General features: G+C 35.3%; 1 protein-coding gene across 1 annotated transcript in view; it reads left to right on the top strand.

Annotated features, from left to right (window-relative positions):
- The window catches only part of NUP210 (nucleoporin 210), a 73,720-nt gene that overhangs the window by 36,493 nt on the left and 16,758 nt on the right, over nt 1-20,469 (top strand). Inside the window, exons 15-28 of the mRNA XM_015827632.1 lie at nt 627-848; nt 4,666-4,839; nt 5,658-5,850; nt 6,135-6,241; nt 8,252-8,356; nt 8,446-8,547; nt 10,631-10,759; nt 12,538-12,665; nt 13,283-13,418; nt 14,164-14,226; nt 15,496-15,675; nt 16,787-16,867; nt 17,079-17,210; nt 17,671-17,829. Coding sequence (XP_015683118.1) covers nt 627-848; nt 4,666-4,839; nt 5,658-5,850; nt 6,135-6,241; nt 8,252-8,356; nt 8,446-8,547; nt 10,631-10,759; nt 12,538-12,665; nt 13,283-13,418; nt 14,164-14,226; nt 15,496-15,675; nt 16,787-16,867; nt 17,079-17,210; nt 17,671-17,829 — 1,911 coding nt within the window. The remainder of the gene's footprint in view (nt 1-626; nt 849-4,665; nt 4,840-5,657; nt 5,851-6,134; nt 6,242-8,251; nt 8,357-8,445; nt 8,548-10,630; nt 10,760-12,537; nt 12,666-13,282; nt 13,419-14,163; nt 14,227-15,495; nt 15,676-16,786; nt 16,868-17,078; nt 17,211-17,670; nt 17,830-20,469) is intronic.

Here is a 20,469-nt window from a genome sequence, read left to right as displayed (position 1 = left end):
TTAAAAATAACACCACAACTTTGAGCAATGTGTCTTCTTCATAAATATTGTAGTAGCATTTAAAATTTTTCTTGTATGATTAGATGGGAAGTCTTCTATAGCTAGATTTTATTTGTTTGTTTGTATACCATCATATGCTGCTATTTATATATGTGTGGAATACTGTTTGCAGGAAAGATTAGAAAAAATTATTTTATTGAAAGTAGCTGAATTTTTTTCTCTCTGTGTATAACTGTCATTAATTTGAATGCAGATTATTCAAAGTAAATTAATCAAAAAAATAATATTACCATATATAGAAAGGTTGAGCAAGATACAAAACATGTTGGAATTTCCCCTCATGATTCTTTTCTGCAGGCAGGTTACCAAATCTATTAATTATTTTGGGAAAAAAATATTTTTTTGCATGAATTACAAGTATTGTACGGTAGAATCCTAAATAAAATAATTGTGCATGCACCAAAAGTATCTGAGCTTTAGTGTTTGACATCACTGCAGTTTGTTATAAATACTGCAGTGGTCTAATATGAAAAAACTGTATAGGTTAGTTAACAAGATTAATAATTTCTGACCCAAATTACTGATAATATTATCATGATCTGAATCATTATTATTTTCTCTCCTAGATTATTGATCCTATTTCTGCTGCTTTGGTAACTCTGGGTTCTTCTAAAGATATCCTCTTTGAAGGTGGACCCAGACCATGGATTCAAGAGCCAACCACATTCTTTAGAGATACCAATATGGAACATCCAGAAAATGTTGGTTTACATTTACTAGGACCACCTACATCTAGGAATTCTTTCCAGCATTGGGCTAGAGCAACTTGTAAAGCCTTAGGGGATCATGTGAGTGAGATAAATTTTGATTCTAAAGTTTGCTGGATTTGTAGGTGACAGGAATTGAGGTGGTTTATTTTAACAGTATAAGAAATAAAGCTTCCAATAGTTACCTTGCATATGGTGATCATAACTATTATGACATTAGAATGCATGAATCATTTGCTGATCCTTATGCATACTGATGCTATTTAACTCATAAGAAGTACATTTTTTAAAATTTTAAAATGCTTTCATATTATGAAAAGTGCTAATACTTTGATCCAGTGTGTGTTTATTGACTGAATATAATTGTTTACTATATTATTCCTCAAACTCATAAGACTAAAAAGAAGCAGAAAAAATCTGAAAAACGTATTTCAGATTATTATATTTTTAAACTAATATAAAAATAATAACAATGATTACAGTTTCACAAAGGACCAAAAATATCATCTCTGTACATTTAACTTAACCAATTTAACTTTTGAATTTGATCAATGATTTTTTTTTAAAAAAAATATGCAGATATGATTTTAAATTTTAATGTTTCAGATAAAATAGCACACTTTTGCCAATCAATATGAATGAATGCAATCAAAAAGACATGATCAAATATAATCACTGACTGATTGATTATGTGCTATCAACTCTTAGTGACATTGGATAACTACACTTCCAGAGCAATCTGTCCACAACCTGACCCTCCCTAATTGTGCACCCAACTTCACCATCATTGAATCCTTCCAACTTGCTGCTGGTTGTCCCTTTCTTTTTTTCCATTTTACTTTTACCAGCGTTATGATTTCTCATAAGAGCTGGATCTTCATCTGTTTAAAATATGAGAGTCTGGTCATTTGAGCCTCTAGAAAAAGTGTCAATTGATTTGTTCTGTGATTGATTTGTTCACTATCCAAGACTAAAGTTCAAAAGCATTAATATATTTTCTATTCTATCTATCAGAGTTTTGCTATCAGCATAGTGCGGGCTCTTAATGTTTGTTCCTTCAATTTTAAAACCAGGCTTATCTTCTTAAATTCATAGACTCTTAATATACATATCTGGCATACAGGTTGAATAAACAAGGAAAGAATGTACAGCCTTATCTGGCTCCATTACTAACCTTGAGCTTAGTCTATTTTGTCATATTCTATCCTGAATTATGTTCTGTGTATACAGTAAGTGTGCAATCAGTGAGAAATTCTTGGATCTAGTTTTCCTTATCACATTCTGTTACCTGACACAGTTTATACCATCACAGATCTTCCTGTAATTACTGAGGCATAAATTAACTTTTTGATTGATTTTTTTTTCAATTATCCAGTGCATATCAGCATCAGCGTTTTTTAAAACCAGGTTGAACATCTGGCATCTCTCTTTCCATGTAGGATTGAAAGCCTTTTTAGATGACCCTAAATATTATTTTGCTAGCATGTGACATCAAGGATCTTGTATGATAGGTTCTACACCAGTGATGGCGAACCTTTTAGAGACCGAGTGCCCAAACTGCAACCCCAAACCCACTTATGCATTGTCGGGTGCCGGGTGGGCATGGCCCATTGGGTGGGTGTGGCCCATTGGGTGGGTGTGGCCCATTGGGTGGGCATGGCTGCGGTGGTAACGGCAGACTGGGTGGGACTAAAAAGTTCAGTCAATCAATTCCAACTTTGCAAGATCTTTTTTTTTCCCGCGAGAAGTTGAAATTGACTCATTGAACCTTTTTTTTTTTTGCATACGGCGGTGGAGGCCTAAAGCGAAAAGGTCTTATAAAACCCAGCTGAAGGCCTAGGACTGGGGAGACGGCGCGCGTGCCCACAGAGAGGGCTCTGAGTGCCGCCTCTGGCACCCGTGCCATAGGTTCGTCACCACTGTTCTACACACTCTTACATTTCCTTTTTGGGTACTACTATATGGACTGAACTCTTCTAAGATCAGTTAAGAGTAATTCTAGTACTAGATGGTTAGATGAACACTCTGGTCACTAACAATATGAAGGTTATAAGAATTAATGTAATGTCTACAGAAATATGGCAAGCAGCCGAAGACACTCTAAAAGTTCTAATCAAGCTATGTCAGCAGATCTCAAGTTCAGTCGGACACTGTGTCGTTCTCCAGATCTTGCTGACATAGCTTTTTTTTTAATATAAAAGTTTTGTTAATTTTTTAAAATTACAGTCTTTAGTGCTTAGTAAACAACTTGTTGTCTGGGTTCAGATATTTAACATTAACTTCTTCAATATAAATCTGTTCAATACTACACAACAATACTACACAATCCAGTAGTTTTCCCTGAATCCTCCTTTCTTCTCCATATTTTTTTCCATTTTCTCCTCATTACACAATTACAATTTTTGGTACTGTTAATGTATACAGAGTTAAATATAAGCATCTTCATCATATTTTACTAACATCATACAAATAACAATATCAATTCATAAATCAATAATGTCAATTCATAAATCAATATCCTGGTTTTCCTGCTCTTGTTAAGGTTTGATTTCCCACTGGTATTTGAAATATCTTTGTCAGTTATGATTTTCTCAATATTATTTACATTTATATAGCTAAAGTTTTTATTCATACCAATCCTCCTCTTATCTTCATATTTCCCATATTAAAAAAAAGAAAAAGAAAAAATGCTATCTTAGTTCTAAATCATATATTTCATTATAAAAGTCTAATTATATCTAAGAGTCATGTTCTTTTAATCTTATTCAAACAAGTATTTAAACATATAATGCCCCCTCTAAAAGGTCAAATCTGTTTTTTAAATCTGAGTCTTGCTTGCTTTCTTTGCCAAGTAGCTTTCCAAGCCAGGGCAATTAGATCGCCCAGGAATTTTCTTTCTTTTCTTTTGTAAAAATTGCTTGACATGAGGAAGACAATTTAGGTAGGGTGTGTTTTTTTTGGGGGGGGGGGATTCCGCCCATTTATATTCCTTGAACAACTCCCAATTCCTTTATCCCTCTGTTTCCTATGCTGCTAGAGTTGGATTATACAGCCACAATAACCCAAGATTGTAGATTCTGATCATTATCAATGATAATCTAACCTTATTGTAAGAGTAACACAATTTTTTAACCTGACATTTACTGTTTCTTACTGATCCATAACTATCACTTCCTTCTAAAAATAAAATCTAATAGAATAAGCTTGATGATCATATGAGCATACAGGCTTTAACTTTAATAGAATCTGGAAACATAGCATCAATAAGATTTTTTTGTGAAAAATTAATCTCTCTTATTATGAACAATTCAGCAGGCCAGTACGGTTCATTCAATAAATTGTAATGTTAGAAGTCAAGTATTTGGCATGAATACAACAATTAAAAGAAAATAGTTTCATAACAATTTCATTTGGCGGCATTAAACTTCTTTTTAAGTATTGTTAATGCACCGTATGGAAAATTCTACCTTGAGTATTCATATAATCTAAATTTATTTGGAATAAGCAGTAAATTATGAGAATATTATTTCTGCCCATAAAGACATTCTCTCATTAAAATATGATAGTTGGCGTCTCTTGAAGCAAATGCTTCAATGTGCAAATGCCACTTATCTTCTTAAAAATCAGCCATCTGTTTCAAAATCCTAAAAACTTAATTTTATTTTGCAGTATTGAAGTGGGTAAAATAGCAATAAAGTTGCCCTCTGCTAATAGACTAGAAGTGCTTTTGAAAATAAATGCCAGAATGATACATCTTTATATGTCAACATTTCAGGCTATTACTGAAACAAAACTCAACCTTAATGATCTGTATTAAGCAGTATTGCGTAAAAAAAGAAGTGTTTTGCTATGTACAAACTTTTATTATTATTATTTATTCTCACCAATGTTTATACAGGTAATTTCACTAACAATTGGCAACAAGCCCACTGCAACCAACCCTTTTCCAGCTGTTGAGTCAGCTGATGTGACATTGATTTGTGCTATTCCTTCTCGGTTTTCTTTGGCACTTGTATCTGCAGATCCTGAGCTGGATGTTTCCTGTCCTTTTCTTCATCAGGACAAACAAGGGGTAGGTATGAATTGGGGGAAGACAACGTAGTAATTACAAATACTTCTTTTGGTGCTCACCATCCTCTCTGATTTGCCTAATTTATTTAATGTGCTTTTACTGAGATAGGACAGACAGAGAAGAAGCTGATACATTGTTAATTCCTACCCTTTTATAAGAACTGCTACAGAAGAGCCCAACATACATTTTGGAAATAAAATGATAATGTTTTTGTCCAATGGTTTGGCTGGAAGGCTCCCAATTTCCCTGGAGAAAAATAAGCTATTGTGGTAGAAAATATCCAGGGAGATTGAGAAAAGCAACTTTATGAACTTGCCTTCAGGAAAATGATCTGGCCACACACCACCATAATACTTTTGAACGAGGTTGGGGTTAGCTTTTGTGATGCTTTCAAAATCCTGTTCACAAGACCTGGGATAACAAATATTTCAACACATATAGTTGTATTCAATTGTTCCAGCCATATCTGTGGATCTGATTCTCCTTGCCCTCTGCACCTTCACATCTTAAATCTACTCTGGAACTATATGGAGCAAATGGGAAGTATCTTGCAGGAGAGAAACTGTAATATGTAGTATAGTCCCAGCCATTCTCCTGCAAGTTAAGTTTCTTTTAGATATCTTAGTAGCACCAGAAAGCTGCCTTTCTACAGCTGCATTCCAAAATCCTGCTGAAATATTTAAAGATCTAGTAACAGATTGTTCAATATAGTAGAATATGACCAGCGTTTAATCTTGTGCATCATTTTTGTGCGCTCAAATGCATGTGCGTTTTTAAAGATATTTTTCATATTTATAAACAAAATAATTATCTTCTAGGTTCCTATTTCAATTTTCCGCAACCCAGTATTGGAGCTAGAAGTTTATAATCATCAGGGGCATAAATTTGACAATTTCAGTTCTCTTACTATAACCTGGGAATCAAGAGACCATTTACTAGCTAGCATAGAACCCAGAATGCCTATGGAACTTTCTATGAAAGATCATGGAAACAGTCAGAAGAAAATGCAAGGTACCGTTCCCTCACATTTTTTCCAACTATTCATTCAGTTTCCTTGTAATACTATCACTAGTTATTCCATCACTACCAATCCTTGGTTCCTGGAATGAAAATTTGTTCATAGATCCAAGAAACTATTTGAAAGAAGTGTCATATTTTTCTAAGAATATTAAAAAATGGGAGAGTGGGGTGTGAGGCTGTGTAATTTTGAAGGCTACTTTATTGCTATGGTCCTGTGTTCCGATGGTTTATTCAGCAGTACACACTGCTTTCCAATTTTCTCTGCCCTTTTTTAGGTCTGCAAACTGTTTTAGTTCATCGTAAACCAGGAGCAACAATAATATCGGCTACTGCAGTTGGCTATCAGCATGTTCATTTGATTACCAATGAAGTAAAGAAACCGGTAATACCTTTTTCCCTCAGATTACTGCCCCAATAAGATATATTTTCTATATCCATTTCCTAATACAATATTAGTATACTGTATTTTAAAGTATAATTCTAAAGCATTATAACCCAGACCCTTAGAAGTAAAACAAAATACTAAAATGGTTTTTCTAGCTTTGAAATCCATCCTCCTCTTCCTCTTCATTATTCTTTTTGGTAGCCCCTAAATTTTTCTTCTCATATTTTACTGTGAATGCAGATTTAACCTGAAGAAGGTTCAATTGTCAAAAAACTGTTTGTAGTTTTAGAGTTAACTATAAGCAGTATAGTCCTCGATGTATGACCACAATGGAGCCCAAAATTTCTGTTGCTAAGTGAGACAGTTGTTAAGTGAATCATTGCAGTTGTTTAAGTTAATGACACATTTGTTAAGTGAATCTGGCTTCCCCATTGATCTTGCTTGTCAGCAAGTTGCAAAAGGTGATCACGTGACCCCAGGGTACTGGAACTGTCATAAATATGAGTCAGTTGCCAAGTGTCTGAATTTTGTTCACGTGACCCTGGGAATCCTGCAATGGTCATAAGTGTGAAAAACAGTCATAAGTCACTTTTTCAATGCTGTTGTAACTTCAAACAGTCACTAAATGAACTGTTGTAAGTCAAAGACTACCTGTATAGCTATTGATAAAGAAAATATTATTGTTTTTATTAGGGGAAAGAATAAATTGTTCAGTCTGAGTTTTTACGTATAGCACATTAATTATAATCCTCAAAAGTTCTAAATACATTCTGCAAAGTGATTTCGTGAAACCAGCAGGACTTTGCAATTATCTCTTCCTCTTTTGGGGCCTTTTTTCTTAAGCAGTGTTGATCTGTATTGAGTTATGCTATATAAATTAAAAAATAATAATTTTAAATAAAAGAGGAGGAAATTTAAGAACAAACAAAAACAGCCACCAAGGCAAACAAATAGACATAATAATGAATGGAGGCAAATATAAACATTCTGGTGAGAGAGAAGTTCCCTGACGATGGGCTCAAGCAGGAGTCCGAAAGCTCAGAAGACTAAAATTGAATTCTGGTCCTGGTGACTGACCCAGATTGGATCCTGCAGACTTAATAATGTTTATATATTTTTAACATTATATTTAGTCCACTTAAGTTTCAATTTTAATACAAGAAATAAGAGGTATTATAGAACTAAGGTAAGGTGTAACATTTGTTACTGTTATGCCTCTAAGCAGTAGCATACATTTTCCCTGAATGTATTGGCATGCCTAATCTTTCAAGAAAATATACTGGAAAGTACTGTATCCGTATTCTTGTTCCAAGGTTGGATATGGGGGAAAATACTGAAAACACTAAGTTTGGAAAACAGTCAGATCATCATTGCTTAACATTTCAACATGCCAAGTTCCTGCTTATTATAATTTTTTTTTCTTGAAGAAGAGTAGACATAATTTTCCAATTTATGTGAACTATGGGGCTTCCATCCTGCATGTAAGAAAATCCTACATGTAAGACTATAGAGTAAACTTGAATTAATAACTCCAAATCCATCCTACATTCTAACTTCATTGTTATGATAGATCCAGACTGTCTTAGCAAAAATTTGAAAAGAACCTTATAAGTAGTCAGGTGATTAGTTTATGTTGCTCAGTACTGTTGACAGGGAAAATGATTTTTCCAGGTTATACTTGGAACACTTTGCTGACAAAGCTTGTCTTTAGCTGTTCACATACAGAGTTATATCCCGACTTTCCTTCAGGATTCAGGCTGATGTCCATAGCACTTCCTCCTATTTTTCCCACAGCAAAAATGTGTGAGATAGATTGGGCTTCTTACTGGTACTAAGTTAGTCAGTGGGTTTCATAGTTGGGGGTGGACACGAATATGAGTCTCCCCAGTCCTAGTCCAATGCTTTACTCCACTGGTACCACTCTAGCTTACTTTTCTAAATCATTCTTCCATATTGTTATCATCTTCAATATCTATTTTGCTTTGTTTTCTTGCTTACTCTTTACAGTATGAAGCTCTTTTACCTGTAAATGCAGGTATTGAACTAATACTTGTGGAAGATGTTAAAATGAGTCCTAAAGAAGTGACTATTTATAATCATCAGGCAGTTAAGGTAGGTCTGTGTGTTTGTATCTGTGTGTGTAATGTGTGTAATAACTGATATCTCAGTGTGAATGTTCTAAAATGTGCTTTTGTTCACAGGCTGAACTGATTATTAATGGGGGCTCTGGATATTTTTTTATTAACACCAGCATCGTTGACATTGTTAAAATAGTATATGAAGAAGGTAAAGACATTGCTCTGGTAAGTATTATTTTTTTAAAAAACCATTGAAAATCTGTATGAAGCCAGTTATGTGACTTTTGGCGAGTCACACACACTCAGCCCTAGGAAGAAGGCAATGGCAAATCACCTCCCAAAATGTTGCCAAGAAAACTGTATGGCTTATGCCAGCAATTGCCAGACATAAAAGCACACACACACACACACACACACACACACACACACAATATCTACTGGGGGTGAATAGGGACAGTCTCTTAATGGTATGATGGGCCTTCAACTATATTCTGTATAATTTTAGTTTGATCAAGTTGTAACTCTAAGAAATTAAAATAATAATGAGAAAAACCACTCTGGAAAATTTAGATTCTAGAACATGTGGTTCTAGTAACAAGTTCGTCATTCCGATACCTCTATTTTCACAAAACATGCATTTATATATTTATATTTATGAATGCCAATGTATTTTGATATGCTCTCCAGAATAATCCCAACCATCAGCTTATATTTCAACAATGAATGCAGCTTGTATTTTATCTATGTTAAGCTAATTGAGCTCCATGAAACATTGGCTTCACACATTCCTGATATTAATTCTAATTTCTTAACCAAATTTCTTGTTTTTTCTCTATTTCCTTAATTTCACGATAACATCAAAACTTTACAAATGCATGGCATTACATAAGAATGAAATTCTCCTATCTTTTCTTATATAAGAATAAATGACACTGAATAAATAAATAAAGAAGCATACTAGCTGCATAAATTGGTTTGGTAATTAAATATATAACTACATTTATATATATTAGTTAAATAAATAATTATTTGAATTTTCTGTTTAAAGTCTTGGTGGACTTCAGTAGTAGGAGAGACAGGTAGCACATCAATTTATAAATTATTATTTTTTTAAAAAAAACAATTTCTCTAAGTACTACAATAATCATTTCCTACTAAAGTGAACTAACAAATATCTGCTTCTAACTGAATTATCTTAGATTAAATATAAATTTTGACCTTGGAAATACCTAAACTTATATTATTTGCATTTTTGTGTAAACATGTAAGAGCTCCACCACACAAAAATAGGGTTAGACTTATATTCAGCAAAGTAAAATTCTGTCTTGAGTGTGACTATTTTCATATTTGAGTAAACAGCAATTAATTAACTAACAATTCACCATTCAGTCTGACATTCTTCAAATTAATTTCTGTTCTTTCATGTTTTTACCTCCTTATTTATATAACTTGCTTTATATGTGGATAAGTGTGAGAGTTTTAAGTTTGAAGACAGAGATCAGCCTTGCCCACTGCTCTCTGCTGATGTGAGCAGCTCTAGGAGATAATATATTTTGCAGCATGAAATAGAAATATTGTAAAGCTAAATCAATTGATAAATCACATTGCTTGTATGGCTTTTGAAGTTTCCTGAGTTTAGGTAATGAAATTAGACTAAACCCTTTACAAAATGTCAGACTTTCATAGGATATCTGCTTTAGATGGTTTCAGAAAATGTGTGAGCTCAAAGATAGTGACAGCCAAAGCTATAAGAAATGGATTGAAGACATTACAGAAAATTGTAATACCTTGCAATATATGACAAAAAGGCATTATGATTATAAGTTTTCACTGAAAAGTGAAATTGTTCTTCTGGAAGATAAGCTGCCATCAGTTTATGTGTTGTCATTAAGAATAAAATACTCAGCAGTACAGATGCTTTCTTTCTTTTTTTCCTTAAATTCAGTCTGAATACTCTCTTTTAAGGACTTATTTATAAGATCCTTTTTCGCCAAGATTTGTCTTTTGTTTTTCTCTTCCTGTTTCCAAAAAGGAATACAAGACTGGAGGCTAATAGTTGCATTAGATGCACCTGAATGCAGTTGTTACCTGCAGGCTAATCCTCGGATATATTTTAAAATTCCATTTGGAAAGAGCAGTGTTTCCTTCTGTGGAAAAATGTCCTCCTTAATCTTAACTGCACAATTTTCTTTTGTCACTGTTATTTACCATTTATTATTTGCTTGAAGCACAATAACTTTAAGTAAAGAGTAGTCACAATAATTAGATAAGAACAACATTTGATTCCATTTTCCTCACTTTATTTTAGATATATCCCTTATATCCAGGGTCAGTATCTGTAATGATACATGACTTGTGTCTTGCATCTTCCACCATTGCTAAAACTGAGGTGTATGTTTCTAATATACAAGAAGTATATGTTGGAATTGTTGATAAGGTTAGTATTCAGTTCTAAGTGAATGATTTGATACATTGTTTACTGCTGGGGGAAAATATTCTACTCAAAGATTCTTCGAGATTAATTCATTATAGGCAAGTGGTTGGAGTTTCATTTATGATTTATTTTGCTCCAAGTAATACATTTAAGAATACCGATAGAAAAGAATATTTTTAGCTCAGGTTGAACTGTGGGATCCTTGGTGCTCTCTCAGCTTGGTTGTTTTCTTGAAGACATTTCATTACCAGCTTATGATGTCACCACGTCATCAGTTTGGTAATAAAAGCTGACAAGAAAACAACCAAGCTCAGAGGGCACCAAGGACTTGAGAGCACTTTGAATACTTCTAGATCATATTCTGTTCTACTGATAAGCAAACCAAGACTTTTCTAAGGTGTCTAAAATATGTAACAGATGTATAGTTAATTAGGTATATATATTAACATATTGCAAATGAAAGCAGTGTTAATGGCTTTTTTCCCATGGCTAAGTCAGAATTCTAATAAATGTTGGCAAGTTATTGTTTGAACATGGGCCTAAGAATCTCATGCAACTTGAGCACACATTTCAGTTTGTGGTCTCTTTGAAGCAGACTTAACCCATTTTCTACCCTAACCCATCCCCCTGAATTTTGATAGCACAATTTAGACTTAATTTAAAAAGGGGAATGGGAATGGTTTTCTCAAAAAAGCACCCCTCATCATTCAGTCAGAACTGAGGAAAATTCTTGGATGAGAAGTGAAACATTTTCAAGGAAAAAAGACCAAAAAAGTCCAGTTGCTTTTTGAAAAGCACCTTTGGGCAACCATGACCTGGAAGGATTGAGAATAGTCTTATTTCTATAAAGGAAAAGGGGAGGGTAAAAAAGTATAATTAGCAAAATTTGCCATTTTGCTGCCAAATTTCAATGATGCAATCAGAGTCATGGAGCATAGTTTGGGAATGGCAAGCAACTAACAGGCCTTGTCTTAACATAAGGGGTGTACTTGATAAGCCTAAGGTAACTAAATAAAATGCAGTTCAGAAGTTCAACTAGTACAGGGGTCCCCAACCACCGATCTGTGGACTGGCACCAGGCCGTAGCATGCCAGAAACTAGGCTGCGCAAACAAGCAAAGCCCCGTCCGCGGGATGCAGGCAGTACATGAAACCACGCCCCCTCTGGTCCATGGAAAAAAACTCTCTCCACAGAACTGGTCCCTGGTGTCCAAAAGGTTGGGGACCTCTGAACTAGTATGTTCAGCTAGTTTGGTCTGGTGGTTAAGCTACCAGACTAGAAACCAGGAGACTGTGAGTTCTAGTTCCACCTTAGCCATGGGTGACTTTGGACCAGTCACTCTATCTCAGCCCAACTATCTCAAAGGGTTGCTGTTGTGGGGAAAATAGGAGAAGGAAGTTGTATTCCTATGTTTGCTGCCTTGACTTTAAAAATAACAAAGGGATATACAGTAAATAAATAAAATAGTGCCTTTATTACATTATGGCTGGGGAGCTGCACAGAAACCTCCTTCCGAGCCTTGAATTATCCCACAGCTTATTCTAGAATGATAACTGGGGATTATACTGACTGAATGGTGTAGATATAGTCAGTACGTCTAAGGAAGCTGACATAGAAGCAAGTCTGATTGCAATCTACAGTTGCTAAGAGATAGTGAAATCACTTTGATTGCAGTAATTCTGTACTAGTAGACAGATCATGGTGCACAATATTTTAAGCTACAGATAAACAGAATGTATTGCTTGAATTGACATGCAAAACTCTGTAAACATATATTGTAGGTAGAAATTGGCAAAAACGTTAAAGCCTATGTCAGAGTGCTGGATGCTTCGAAGAAATACTTTCATAGTAAAAACTTCAAATTCATGGACTTAACTCTAAAAGCAGCATCTCAGATTATTTCCTTAAAGTAAGTGCTATGTTCATTTATTATACTCTGCTTTAAGTACTATAGAAAAACAGCAGTGGATATTTATGACTGTCACAACATCACATGATCACCATTTCAGTGCTTCACAGCTGGCGTCTGACAAGCCAAGTTGATAGAGAAGCTGGCAGGAAAATCACAAGTCACAGTCATGCAATGCTTTGCTTAACAATCACATGGGAATTTGCTTAATCACAGCGGAAGTGAGGTCATAAGTCCATTGCAGTCACATGATGTCTCACTTAATGACAGAGTTGCCAGTCCCAATTGTGGTTATTAAGCAAGGGCTACCTATATATTTTTGGTTATCTTTTTCCATGTCTTACATCAGGGGTCTTCAAACGTGGCCCTTTTATGACTTGTGGACTTCAACTCCCAGAATTCCTCAGCCAGGCAGGCCAAGTTTGAAGACCCCTGTCTTACATTGTTTCATACAGCTCATCATATTGTCCTGTTGATATTTCTTACTATGTTGTCAGCTCATCATTGCAAATGGACACAACTGAAAATTCCGCATTGAATTAAATTGAGGCAATTGCTCTTTAATGCTTCTAAAGGCACATTCAGTTTTCTGCTATTCATGCATTTTATTATTGCAGAGCCCTTGATGAAACTTCTGATGAATACACAGCTGTTTTTCTAGTGCATGGCATGGCCATAGGTCAAACCAGTGTTACAGGAGTTGTCACTGACAGATATGGTGAAAAGATCTATTCAATTCCACAACATATTGAAGTAAATATATTCACTGTTAGCTATGAATGCTTTTAGGATGACTTTTTATAATGATGCTTCTCAGCCAGAAAAGCTCATCACTCAAAATGATTTTAAAAAATTGAAAGCAAAATTATTTTAATGGACAAATATCAGTATCATTGGGCAGAAATAGGGATGTAGTAATGCTATGCACTTAGCTTGATAAATCAGGAAAGATATTATTGATTATTTTAATAAGCATCAGAGCCTGAATGCTTCTTTTGCTTTGCTTTGCTTTGCGCTGATCCAAACAAAGGAGAGCATGGGACTGAATGTTGGGCAGTGATGAGGGTGAAGAAAGTAGAGGAAAATGCACTTGAGATAATAGTTCAGAAAGAAGCTGAGGATTAATAAGATAAATGCTGTGAAAATGGTCAAGCTCCAAAGTTGTTGCAATAGAATTGGGGATAATAAAATAACTTTAAAATGAAAGAAAAGATGGCAACAAGGAATGGAATTGTCAGAACACAGCCACAAACAAAGGGGAAAAACACTAAAATCTTTTCAAGGTAGGAAAATTTAAGACAAAGACAATGACAGGGCAGAAGGGGGAATGGCAAGCTGCTTTGAGTGCAGAGATTTAAAAAGATAAAAGAATGCCACTATAAGAATAAAAATTGAACATGTAGAGAAAGAAGGAACATTCAAATGAAAATTGTTATGTCATTCCAAATAGTTGAATTTTAACTTTATAGATAAACATTCATTCTTGTCCTACCTCTAGGTATTTCCTCCTTTTAAACTGATACCAAAAAAAGTCACCTTACTCATAGGTGCAGCGATTCAAGTAAGTTGTTTTTAAATTGTTATGATGAACTAATTATTTCCTAAAAGGGAAATTAATATATGCATTAATAGAAAGTAATCATAATTTTATTTCTCGACGTGTGGTTTTTCCATCTATCTGTGTAGCAACTTTGCCAATTTCATAGTTTCCAAAGGCTTGGCTCCTACAGGTTCCAGAATTCTTAAACTGAATGATCAGTAGAGAGCAATTTCTTGATAAGGATGACTAAAGGCAATGTTACAACTAAAAAATAATAATCATTTTCCAGATTTTTAGCTGCCTTGTGCTCAGAGTCCACACACATTAAACTTAAAAACCTCTTGAAAACATTTTTCATCCATTCCAATAACTATTCAATATATAGGTGGTCTTCACTTACCTACCACTAGCTCAACAACTGTTGGAAGTTATGACAGCACTGAAAAAGGAGACTTACAACTAGTCCTCAAAATTGTGATTGTCACAGTGTCCCTGCATTCACATGATCACTCTTCAGGCATTTGGCAATCAGCACACATTTGCAGCATCCTGCAGGCATACGATTGTCATTTGTGAACTTCAGAACCAGTTTATAATAAGAAAAGTCAGTGGGGAAGCCAGCAGAAAGACACAAGTCCTGCGTAACATCACACTAATGACTGCGGGTGACTGTCTTAACCATTGCAGCTCGAATGGACATCATAAGTTGGCACAGTCACACTTGGACCTTCACTTTATAACCACATTGGTTAGCCAGTGTTGCTGGTCCCAATTGCGGTAGTTGGGGACTATCTGTAGATTGGAATTTTGTAAGAAAAGAAAATTCATAAGAGAAATCTAATAAATAATTTTGATCTTGAAAATCTATATCCAGGTAAATAAAAGAAAACCACAAGCATTTTATACTCATTCTCAACCTTTCAGTGCATCACATAAAAATATTCCTTGCTAGATGTAACTGAATGCTTGCTGTATGCATACATAACCCCACGCATGTCCAAGGCCTTGGTAACTTTGGATGTTGGGGGGGGGGGGACCTGGAGTCTAGAAAGCATACAGTTGGGCAAGGGGGAATTATATTGTATTGTGTTATGTGCTTAATAATCTGCCTTTTCCTCTTCTGTCCTCTTTAAAGAACAACGTAATGACTAATAGCTTTGTATCACTAGAAACCTCAGTTTGCATCTGTTGTATTATTAAAATATAAGTACCTGTTGCCAGATCTTACTCAATCTATAAATTGAAAACAAATTATAAAGTAATTCTTATTTTTTAAATAACTAACCACAGATTACTTCTGAGGGAGGACCACAGCCTCAGTTCAACATAATCTTTTCCATCCATGATCCCAGCATTGCTTCCGTAAACAACAGTGGCTTTATAACTGGCAAAGCAGTGGGGAACAGTACCATACTGGGAATGGTTCAAGCAATTCACGCAGAAGCTGGCAAGGTTGTGGTTGCATCCCAGGTAACATCTTGATACAAGCATATATAATACCTCTGAGCTGAAGTGTAGGCTTATGAAAAGTTTTATAAGCACCTCTTATCATTTTAAAATGAAGAATGTATTCCAGAAAATTGTTGGTAGATGTGCCACATGCAGGCTATTTACAAATACAGTACTTAATAAGTGGAAAACCATGAGCTCAGAGACATGGACTAGTTAGATACATCACTGTGTTCAAAGCCTTAGTGCCAAAGATAGACATGATCAATTCAAAACCATGCTTTTTAATCTGAGCTGGATCCCCATCCAGATTTAATATTAAACTACTATTAATCCTTAAAATGACAGTTTAGGAATAGGCTGTTTAATGAACAAAGATTTCACATGTTGACATGGCTTTGATCTGTCATTGAGTATTTATAGTGTTCTGATTTATATATCACATCTGAATTTTATCCATTATGTGTTGTATCTCACCAATTGGCTTTAAGTCTTTTACTATTTTTCTAATTCAGTGCATAAATGAGCTATACAAAATTAAAAGTTAGACTGAAACTGCTAATCCCATCTAATCAAACTCCATCGTTTAGATCAGGCATGTCAAACTGCCAGCCCACGGGCCGGATACATCATACTGAAACCGCGCCCACCCCATTGCCGGCAATGGGGAAAGAGTCGTGATACATCGCGCGACGTCACGTGTCATCGCAAGTTTGACATGCCTGCTTTAGATTAACAATATAAGATGTTTTACTTTAATTTCAAAAAGGAAATTATAATTCCCAAGATTCCAGAGGGAAAAATGGCATTTACCTATATTGGGCATCTCTATAACTTAGAATAAATTATTTGATTCTCTTGGTTGTTCTCTTCGTTCTTTTGTGTTATTTGATTTATGTTTATTATTTTTTATGTTATTGATTAGATGGTTGGTTGATTTGATCTGTTGTCCTACACAGTCACTTTTTATAATTTTGAATTGTTTTGTGGGGCACCTTGAGTGCCATATATCGACAATGTAAAACTAGATGGAGTGACTTTTAATAAATAATTACTGCAGTTTCTGAAGGAGTATGCACAATTACCGCACAATTAATTCAATTGGTATAATAATTTCTGATGTTCCCGTTAGGATAAAGTTGAAGTTGAGGTAATTCAGCTTGAAGCTGTCAGAATCCATGCACCTATTACCCGAATGAAAACTGGAACTCAGGTAAATCAAAGTATAACATTATTTCAGTATGACATGATTTCGGTATGACATTATTTCTGCTGCTGCAATAGTCAAATATGATTGGCCCTCATTGAACCACTTTAATACTCACCTAATCGGAATCTTTTCCTTTAAAAGAAAATGTCATATCCCTTGAAAAGGAGAAAAGTTTTCCTTAAGTTAGTCTTCATTTCTTTTCTTTTTTTTCCAGATGCCAGTATACGTGATGGGCATTGCTAGCAATCAGACCCCTTTTTCATTTGGAAATGCAGTGCCAGGCTTAAGGTTTTATTGGTCTGTCACTACAAGAGATATCTTGGATGTCAAGTCAAGATTCAGTGAGGTAAATGCTAATTCTATATTATGATTTAATTTTTTACAACTTTTCTGGAATTAATGTTTTATAAAATGTGATTTGGGGGAAAATTTGTCTTCTTCAGCAGTGGATGTATAAAACATTGTATCTGCTTTGATATAAAACAATCTTCTCTGCCCTGGCATCTCAAGGTATTGAAACTGCCACCCACAAAATTATAACAGAAAGGAGAAACTTGGAAATAACTATCTCTGGATCTAAGCCTAAAAGTTTCTGTAATAAGGATTTTCCTACATTAGCAGGAAACTACTTTCAGTTCTGTGATTCTTATATTGATTTCTATGTGCATTCTAGAGTGGTTTCTAATAAATCTTTTGTAAGAACTCATTGGAAGACTATTTTTTTTTTTTAACAGAAAGGGAGATTATCAGCCCTGAGATACTGAATGGAATTCCACCTGACCTAAATCAACACTTTTTTCTTTCAGGCTTCCCTTCAGCTTTCAGTGGAAAATAATTTTGCGGTGAATGTTTATGGGAAAGTGAAAGGGAAAACGGGATTGAAAGTTGTTGTGAAAGTCCTTGATCCTTCAGCTGGACAGTTCTCTCACATGGTAAAAGAATTGACAGATGAAATTCAAATACAGGTAATATGTTGGTAATCTTGTAGTTTAAACATTCTTATCCCTTTATAGAAAGTTGCTAAAATTAGTATGAAAAACAGATGTTTTTTGCCACAGAAGTTAAGCAAATGCAGTTGTTAAGTTAATCATGCGATTATTAAGCTTCCCCCATTGACTTTGCTTGTTGGAAGCTGACTGGGAAAGTCACAAATGGTGATCACATAACCACAGGACAGTGCAGCTGTCAATAAATATATCCCTTTTGCCAAGCTCCTGAATTTTGATCGCGTGACCATGGGGATGCTGCAATTGTCGTGTGAAAAATGATCCTAAGTTAATTTTTCAGTGGTGTTTAGTGGTCACTTAAAGAATGGATGTAAATTGAGGACTACCTGTATTGTCATGAGAATCTGAAACTTTTTGGTTTGTTTCAGTGATAAACTGAGAAGTATATCTAATCTAATATCAAAAGCCAGAAGAGCTATATACATCTAGAGATGAGTTAGCTGTCCTGCCTTGACTTTCTCTCAGATTAGAGGAAATACAAATAAATTTAAATAAAAAATGCAGTTTTAAAAATTGAATACTCTGCAAACTTCAAAATTTTACTTCTTTTGATACTGAATTTTGGTTTCTTTTGATATAGGGTAGACACAGAGAAGAGTTTAATCATTCTGTATCAGGATTGCTGCAAAATTCATATGTTTCAGATATTCACAGTTAATGCAATAAGATTGGCAATAACTTTCCAATTTTAAAACAAACTATCTATTGTGAGCTCTATTAAGAAAGTAGTCAAATTATACTTAGCACACTTACTGTAATGTAACTTCACTGATTTCATTGAATCTAATTTGAAGCAATTGTGTTTAGGATTACCCTGAAATAAATGAATGGCATTTTCTGAGAGCTAAAGAACTTGAATAATTAAAGTTGGCTATAAAGATTAAATATATTCTGAATGATTTCTATCAAATGAACAATTAGTGCACATTATCACAGCTTTAAATCATGTGCATGCGAATTATCTAGATGGAATAAGGTTTCCCGAGGATACATAGTAACTTGCAGCACATAGTTTCTTGAAGTAATTACTTTAGGAAGGGGTGTGGAGGGGAACGAGCAGAATAGTTTGAGGTCTTAAATATGTTCAAAAGTTTAAATATAATTCTTTAAATATAACTTTGTATATTAGGCAATTTACTAATCCAATTCTTACCCCAGTTTTTCCTCTACTGTCTGGCAGTCCTAGGGGAACCTGGACTTCTGGTACATATCTTTGCCTAATAATTACCTTTTTGAACTATGGCATCATGACAAACCTGGGAATTAAGCTTAATAAATAATAAGAAACAAAATTTCTATTACATATATAAAATACCAAGATTGCATCTACGGTCAGAATAATAACATCTACAGTATATACCAAAAAATAGATAAAAGTGAAAGAATTGCTGTATAAGCTTATATGTATATATTCACATAGAAACACCACCATATTCAGAGACAATTGTTTGCAAGCAGCATTACAGCCTTAAAGGCTTCTATAAATAATTATAACTAAATGTTTAAATGATATCACTTTGCATTCTGTTTAGTGGGTATATGTGGTTTGAAAAGGACTTTATATGTGCTGTTACTTGGGATTTTAAAAATACATTTATATTTAATAACAGGCATTTTTAAAATGTTGTCTGTAAGTCAGTCTGATAGTAAGAAGTATTTTTGCAACGAATAGGGGCAATACAACTGGAATATTTTTGAGTCAGATTCAATTTAGCTATTTCCCTTCCTGCTTAATCTTCCCCAAGTACCAACTATCTGGATGTACATGTTTCATTTTGGAAGTATACCTTGCAAAGTTCATAAGTGTTGTTATTACATTCCATTGATCAAATTTATCTCCATAAAGTAATCTGGAAGTGACATTTCTTTAATCCATCACTTCTAGTCTAGCATCTTTCTTCTATGCCAGTGGTGGCGAACCTATGGCACGCATGCCAGAGGCGGCACTCAGAGCCCTCTCTGTGGGTACACGTGCTGTTGCTCCAGCCCCACATCCCCCTGTGGCCCCCTCCTCACCAGCAGCCACCCCGGAGAATTGCCCCTGGGCGCGGCCCGTGCGGAACAGCGCAGCCAAGATCATGGCAGCCGGGCAGCAGGGACAAGACTCCGCCCTTGCGCCCCATTATGCACAGATGATGCTGCGGGGCACAGGCGGAGGGCATGACCATGATGCTGCAGGGCCACCTGGGTGATCTTCGGCGGGCCGTGGAGGTGGTGGGTGGCCCTGCGGACGGGTGGGGGTGGGGTAGAGCAGGGGCAGGTCGGGGTGGGGCGGTTTTGGGGCACTCGGTCTCTAAAAGGTTCACCATCACTGATCACTCATCAAATTTGCAGACGACACCAAGCTGGCAGGAATAGCCAACACTCCAGAAGACAGGCTTAAGATACAGAAGGATCTTGACAGACTTGAACACTGGGCACTATCTAACAAAATGAAATTCAATGGTGAAAAAAGCAAGGTTCTACATTTAGGCAAGAAAAACCAATTGCACAAGTACAGCATAGGTGGCACCTTGCTCAATAGTAGTAACTGTGAGAGGGACCTCGGAGTCCTAGTGGACAATCACCTAAATATGAGCCAGCAGTGTGCTGCAGCTG

This window comes from Protobothrops mucrosquamatus, unplaced genomic scaffold (genome assembly GCF_001527695.2).
Source record: "Protobothrops mucrosquamatus isolate PMUCROS unplaced genomic scaffold, P.Mucros_1.0 scaffold3823, whole genome shotgun sequence".
Taxonomy (NCBI): Eukaryota; Metazoa; Chordata; class Lepidosauria; order Squamata; family Viperidae; genus Protobothrops; species Protobothrops mucrosquamatus.
Note: the sequence above shows the minus strand (reverse complement) of the source record. Positions and strands in the feature narration are given on the sequence as shown.